Source organism: Callorhinus ursinus, unplaced genomic scaffold (assembly GCF_003265705.2).
Source record: "Callorhinus ursinus isolate GAN/ISIS: 27379988/994484 unplaced genomic scaffold, GSC_fseal_2.0 scaffold9, whole genome shotgun sequence".
NCBI lineage: Eukaryota > Metazoa > Chordata > Mammalia > Carnivora > Otariidae > Callorhinus > Callorhinus ursinus.
In genome coordinates, this window is record NW_027397071.1 from 11,339,570 (window position 1) to 11,347,452 (window position 7,883).

General features: G+C 34.8%; 1 protein-coding gene across 3 annotated transcripts in view; it reads left to right on the forward strand.

Annotated features, from left to right (window-relative positions):
• Window positions 1–7,883, forward strand: part of VAV3 (vav guanine nucleotide exchange factor 3) — a 364,407-nt gene that overhangs the window by 323,106 nt on the left and 33,418 nt on the right. For all 3 annotated transcript variants that reach the window (XM_073896219.1, XM_073896217.1, XM_073896218.1), the window contains one exon: window positions 5,459–5,493. In XM_073896219.1, the coding sequence (XP_073752320.1) occupies window positions 5,459–5,493 (35 nt within the window). The remainder of the gene's footprint in view (window positions 1–5,458; window positions 5,494–7,883) is intronic.

A 7,883-nucleotide genomic window follows, 5' to 3' on the forward strand; every position in this document is an offset into this window, starting at 1 on the left:
AATTGACATATGCAAGGACAAAATCCAACTTAGTAGGTACATTTACAAAAATAAATTGTCTACACGGTGTTAGAAGGAATAAATCAAAGCTGTAGATTAGATGCATTTTCCCCTTTTCCAATGAAGGTGAGAATGGTAGGCTCTAATCTATTCCTAGTCATTTTGGGTTATAGAGAGATGTTATGCTTCCACTAGTGTGTTTGAAAGCATAATAGCATGAAGTCCACAAAATCTTCAATCAAATCTCTAAATACATTTTTCTGGGCTTTAGTTTATCGTTACTGTTTATTTAATGTCGTAATGGCATTTTCTGAAAACATCAAACACATTAGATAGATACAAGGAGAATGAATGAGCATTTACTCAAACATTATTATGGATGAATATAACATAAAATGTGCTTTCTGGTGTTTTATTAGATTTATAAATTTCTGTTTAAGGTGACATTTTTTCGTAAGTTGATGTTTAGGGTTGATTTTTCTATGAAACTTTTGAAGTTCTTTGATTTGAAGTAAATGAAATTCCTTTACTAATATAATGGAGTTGATGGTTAAAAAAAAAAAAAAACTCCTTAAATTATCTTGCTTGCTATATTTCAGTCCTTCCTAGATTTACAAACTGGACATCCTTTTTAATATTATAAATGCCTGCCGTCCTTGATTTCAGAACGTTGTCTGTAGATTAATTTACTGTACACATCCCAGCTTCATTAATTTCAAAAGCAAAGGGAATCAAAAAGAATTTGCTCTTTATTGGTTCTGTGATCTAATGTCACATGTTCTTATCTAATAATCTTAGAAAATTGTTGAACTTTGATACCACTCTAATTATGTAAGCAAAATGAATTTTTAGTTAGTTTTCTGTTATTTGTATGAACAAGATTCAAGCTTCCTGTGCTTAAAACAATGATATTTATATGTAGGCAGGAAGCAGGAGATTATACATTCTAATATTAAGATGTGTGGGAAACAAAAGACATCAAATCAAGAATATTAAACATTTCATATATCAAGTTCTGTTATCTTTTTACAGCCTCTTGAAGTTTTTTAGTATATGTGCTGCCGAAGCGAGCACTCTTGAAGTTTTATTTTAGGAAAATTCTGGCACATGGCAGGTATTTGATACACTTTGTTGTGTGAATGAACAAAGGGGTGAAAAAGCAAGCGAAAGTTCCTAGCTGAACCTACGTAATTAACAATAGTAGATACTAATTATATCAGCTTATAGTGAATGATATTTGGTGACTCAGTTACTAGAAGGAAAAACATGTTCAGAATTTTAAGCTGGTAAGGAGTTAAAGGATTTAAAAATAATTATGGGTAGGAATACTAAATATGATTGTTTTATAGTGCAAAGTTAATAAATAGTTATTAAAATTTTGGTGCTTAATAAAATTATAGATTCATTTGTTGGTTTAGGAAAAGTTAAGTAGGTGGAGAGATTGGCGGGGAGGATGTGTTGAAGGAGTTTGGAAGATGGTATCTTTTGACCCTGGGACATACTGTTTATCAGGGGTCCATGAGTAGTACGGAATATTCCATTCTGAGCTCAAAGGCTATTCTCCGGTATATGCTGTGCCAGTCTCTTCAAAAGTTCTGAGGTATACAGATAGAAAGTTAGAACTGTGGAAAATGCAAGAGGAATATAAATGAGACCATTTCGTTCCTGGTAATATGGTAACTGGGGACAAAGCCTGGAGCTACAGCACAGTGCAAACTTGGGTAACGCTTTGTGATTCCCGAAGTCCTCAGTGGGTGAGCAAGAAGAAAACAGTTCCACAGAAGATATGTCTATCTTCATCTTGGATCTGGGTTGGGAAGAAAAAAAAAAAGCAGTCTCCCATAAGAATTCCTAACTTTAGATCCAAAAACCGCCCAGGCGTGGGGCTGAAATTCATACCAGCTCTGTGACTGAAATAATTCTAAGCTAGAAACAGTTTAAAATGATTCCACATTGATTGTGTTTCCAGTACAAATACAGATTGTCTCTGGATTGGAGCCTCATTGCACACAGTCCTTAAAGGCTTTCTACAGATAAAGTCCTAGGGAGTATCAGTTCACAATATGGGATCATCACATTCAGGATTAAACAAACCATCTTAAGCAAAGTTCAGCAGAAAAAATAAAATTCAAAATTAGATACACAAAGACAGCAGATATTGTAATTATCAGGTACCGAGGTCAAATTTTTATATCTAATATGGTTGAAGAAATAAAAAAGAATAAAAGTCTAAGAAGAGAACAAGCCACTCTCCAAATTTCTTGGATATATTTCACAAAGCATCAGGCAGAATAAGTGAAGTGAAAACCTTAATGGAAGCATTAAATGACATATTAGACACAGTTGGGTAGAAAATTGGTAGACAAATCTGAAGAAACTTCTCAGTGAGTAGTCCAGAGAGATTAGGAAATGGAAGTCTAACAGAGAATGGAGTGATAAAGTTCAAATGCATGTTATTGAAGGAGAGAATAGAGATAGTGTGGAAAAGCAATTTTCAAATAAATAATGGCAGAGAATTTTCTGGAACTTATGGTAAAACTAATCTGAAGAGTCAAGAAGAGTATATGAAATTAATCAACACCCACACACATTTTAGTTCATTTCAATGGCAGAACATTAAAAACAAGGAGAAAATATTAAAACCGACCTTAAGGAGAATACGGATTACCTATAAAGAGTTGATGATTTGACTCATAGCTAACAACAGCAATAATGGAGGCAACAAAAGTTTTCACTTCTGGTAGTTGTCAAGTAGCCCCTATTGGATCAAGCTTCCCACAGAAAACAACTACAAGCTCTGGGCGAGATATTAAGGCAATAACAAAAACAATCTGAAGGCACTGGCTAAGAGAAGAGTTGACACTGGGTAAAAGGGGATGACGCTAGGTTAGTTTCCTGGTTTTGTGGCTGGATTGAGGACAGATACTGGGCTGCACCATGCAGGGTAGCTAAAGTTCAGATAGAAACTTCACAGTGTCACTAGCTTGAAGAAGCAGAATGTGGAGTTGGAAGGAAACACAAAGTGGAAAGGGAGGCAGGAAATCTTAGAAAGGAAGGTGTCAGAGAGGGAGGAACCTCAAGTTCTGTGTATAAACTTTGCCTCAAGTTTGGCTGCATGGTGTAGACTTTGTCCCAAAGTGGCTCAGTTTAGGCTCAAAGAACGAAACTGAGAATTCATCTGCCTCTCCCCATAGGGGAGATAGTTTGCAGTTGGAGTTCCACCAAGTTAACTGCCTACTTTAAGAAAAATCACACTCTTTCTAGAAGCATCACAGAATTCAGAGCTTCTACTTCTACAGCATATTATTCAAATTGTCCAAGATACTATCCAAAACTACTCAATATGTAAAGAAGGAGGAAAACACAAACTATTCTTAAAAGAAAAAGCAATCAAAGGAGAACAACCCTGAGAGGTCCCAAATGATGTAATAAGCAGGGAAAGATTTTTAAAGTAGCTATTATAGCTATGCTCAAGGACATAAAGGAAAGTATATTCATAATGAATGCACAGGAAACTTCAACAGAGAAATAGTAACTATTAAAAAGAACCAAATGGAGATTCCATAGTGTGAAGCTTTAATATTTCAAGCAATAAGAATGATATGTTCAAAGCTTTGAAAGGAAATTAGTCAACTTACAAATCTATCTTTCCTCTGTAGGGATGAAGTAATGACACTTCTAGCCAAACAAACACCGCAAACTTACCTCTAACTGTTCCCTCTAACTCGTATAAGATGTACTTCAGGAAGAAGCACATATCTTATATATATTATTTTCCATGCATGCTCTATACCCAGTAAAATATTTTTTAAAACTATATGAGTACAGCCAAAGTTTAACAATGTAAACAGCCTGTGATGAAGGTAGAAAAAGGCATTAGGGAGAAATGATCAAAGTTGAGAATATATTCAAAGATAGGAAAGTATCCAGAAGAAAAGTATCTATTTTGTTATATAAGGGCCCAAAAAAGAAGTGGGGAGGGCCCATGACAGATGGAGAAAGATAAGATCCCACCCTCAGTATAGGGATCAGTGCTGAGAAGATAGTCCTGGTACTTGACACATCAGAATATATTCACCAAAGAGTGAGAAAGCTCTAAAAGGACATCGGGCTGAAACAAACTGGGATTTTGGTTCTGCTTTAGAATGTTCTGTCACCCTTCATTTTTGTGGATCTTCAGCTTTCCCAAGCCAAAGGAATCCATAGAATATGTTGAAGTTCTTGTTCCTTCTCTGTCCCATCTTTGTTTTGTTGTGTTGTGTTTGCTTTTTTTGTTTTGGCTCTGTAGGGAGAAGGGTGGATTTAAGCCTGCATTTAGAGAATACGAAGAGGGAGAGGGAAGGAGGAAATATTTTTCCATCAGATTTCAGAAGCCATGTATATTTTCTAAAGAGAAATCATTGAAGATTGATTACTATTTGTGAAAACAAAATGGTATAAGAAAATATTTGCAGGATTTGAATGGGTGTAATGTGCTCTACATATTATTTTCTGTGTATCAGGATTTTACATGGTGGTGAAATTAAATGTGTGATCCATAGGATAAAAATATTTAAATACTAATAACTTTGGAGATGCTCTGACCAGAAAGATAATTTTGTTATATATAACTATTAACCTGGAAGGTCAAAATAGTAACAGCCCATTATGAAAACTGACAGAGCTAAGAGATATATTTACATTGATCAGAGCTCTATTACAAATTAAGGGTAACAGAGATTCATGAAAAATTTCTAAATACAAAACAAACTATCCGTACTCCTTGTCTTTTCTTAGGAATTTATAAACTTTGTTCCCCTCTAATAGTATGTATTTGGTTATTCTTGGACTATTAGTGTACCTTCTTTGGCTTTGTCCATCTTCTAGTTATAATCAGCAACTAGAAGTTTTCTTCTTCTTCTTTCTTTATTTGCATAGCAAATGTAACATTTTTCTCTTTTGCAAAGCTCCATAGGAGAAAAGGGAAAAATGAATATTTCCCATGACTTTTCATCAATAAAAAGTTTGCCAGTTGGTAGACTTCAAAATCAGAGGCTAGAATTTGTGATACAAAATAAGAGTCTGTAGCCAGTATATATTGTTTGTTTTGCCTGTTTTCTGGGAAAGCAAAGTGCTATTTGGTTTTCCTAACATTTTCATTTTAATTTTCTGTGATAGGATTAAACTGCCTTGATAATAAATACCAAAAGCTTCCAATCCATATTTTTCCTGTTATCTCTCCTCTTGGAGGTACAGTGGTGGTAAAATGAATGAAAGAATGAATTAAAGTGAAATGAATTATTTTCTACTTATCTGACATACGCTATGATTCACTCTGTATAAAATTGCCAATGGATAGTTCCAGGACTGTGCTATTTAGGGTTTTATAGAGCCAAGTCAGCTAAACTGAATTAATGGTTGATTCCTAAAAGCTTTCCTTAAGTAAACTTAATCTATTTTTTGGCTTTTTATATCCTAGGTGCCCAAACCAGTAGATTATTCTTGCCAACCCTGGTAAGTATTAAAAATGTTTATGTCGCTAAGTTGAAATACCATAACCTTAGCTCCAGGGTGCCTTAAATGTGGGGATAGTAAACCACCTTCCATTTCTATTTATCCTGGCTAAATTTGTTTTCAAATACGACCGTAATGAACTTATATATCGCTGACCTTTCCATAACTTCTTCAGTGTGTGTGTGTGTGTGTGTGTGTGTGTGTGTGTGTGTGTGTGTATGCATGCACTTGACTGTAAATTCAAAGTTTATAACAGCCACAGAAAGGAATGGGACATAGGCAAATATGTATCTTATATTTTGGAAGAGTAAATTTCATGAAACAGAGAAAAAAAATATATGATTATGTTGTCTAAAACTAAAAATTAGCCCAGGAAGGATAGTAGATCCTAAACTGTAATATGAGAGGAGCAAGATGTATCCATGTCTAACATTTTGGGTCTACATGGAGCCCATTTACCACTTAGAGGCTAGCATTACCACTAATAGAAACAAGGAAGCAAAGGGGGTAGTGATTATTACTTTTTAGACATGATGAGTTTAAGGGAAAGTGATATCTTCAACTGGAAAAAATCTATTTAGGATCCAGGATAGTTATCATCATCATATGGTAATAACTAATATATACCAAGCACTTACTATGTGCCTAGTATTTTACATGTTTTATTTCATTTTGTTTTCCAACATCTCTATGAGGAAGGTTGTTATTATCTTTACAGATGAGCAAACAAAGGTTAAGGCCATGCAAGTAGTAAGTACTGGAACCAGGATTCCAAGTTATGCCATCTGTACATTACCATATTGACTCTCAAAGTACAAAACGTGGGCTTATTTACTTATTTGTTTCCCTGAATTTTATGTTTGGCTCCTTTTAAAATGACTGCATCTGTTTTATTTTCTGGATATGAAGTATATATGCATACAAATTAGATATCAGTATATGTATATAAGGGAGATATTCTGAGAGTATATAGTACTAGTTCAGTTTGCAGGTGTTGATAGAACACCTGAGCTGATATTTTTTAAGCGTTCTTGGGGTGCCTGGGTGGCTCAGTTGGTTTAAGCATCTGCCTTTGGCTCAGGTCATGATTCCAGGGTCCGGGGATCAAGTCCGGCATCGGGCTCCTTGTTCAGTGGGGAATTTGCTTCTCCCTCTCCCTCTGCCTGCTGCACCCCTTCCTGTGCGCTCTTTCTCTCTCTCTCTGACAAATAAATAAATAAAATCTTTAAAAATTTTTAAATTTAAATTTTTTAAAATTTTAAAAAATAAAGTATTATTTTCTATTATATAACCAAAGCATAGAAAATGCCCAGTTGTTATAGGACAACACTGTCCAAAATATGGAACTCTTCCCATCAGTCCTCTTGCTCTCTGCAACCATCACGTCTGCCCTCAGTAGCTATTACCCGCTTTCTCTGACCTCCCTGAGCTTACTAAAGAAATTATAGCAGGCTTTGATAGAACTGGGAAGCTTTGCTACATTTTTACTTAGTTTAAGATGAATTTGAGGTCAGAACCACATGGAATTAAAAATCATGATCCTGACAGGAATTAAATTTGGAGAATAGAGCTGATAGCATGGATAATCAAAGAGAACAACACCAGGAGCTGATAAAATCACAGGAGTGTGGTGATTAGCTTCCTTCTCTTTTCTTTTAGCATTTTGCTCATAACTAGGCATAATAGTTATAAGGGTAATGATTTTAGAGATAAATACTAATGCCACAAACTACATGGATTTTATGAAATAAACGTATAAGATACCTGGGAACCATTCAGGGCACAGGAGATTAGTTTTAAAACACTTTGTTTTAAGATGCACCCTTGTAGATATGTAAAATTCTATTGAAAATATGATTTAGAATAGTATTGTTCCTAATGATAAAAAAAAAAGGTGTTTGGATAAGGGAAGAGTCTTGAAGATAGGAACAAATAAAGATGTTTCATAGTAAAATTTTTAAATTACTTTTTTTCTTTTTCTTGAGCAACTTAGCTTATTCACACTAAACAGACATTTCATGGGAAATGCTTTCTGCTAGGGGACAAAATGGTCAAGTAGATCAGAAATGGAAACTTCAATTTTGGAAATACTACACTGTTTAGAGAAAATGATGCTGAATGATGACATGTGATTCTCAAGTCATCGAGAAGTTGGATATCCACCAACTGCATTGTCTATTCATTACATCTCCATTTAAAAACAAGTTATTCTCACTAGGTAAACTTTGTCTCTTGAGTAGAATCAAGGTGATTATCTTCACTTGCCTGGGTATAGAAATCTAGGTGAGAAATTATTTTGCATCTTGGATTTTAAGGCGTTGCTCTATTGTCTTCTAACTTCCCCAACTCAATGCCATTCTGCTTGCTTGCTTGCTTGCTTCCTTCCTTCC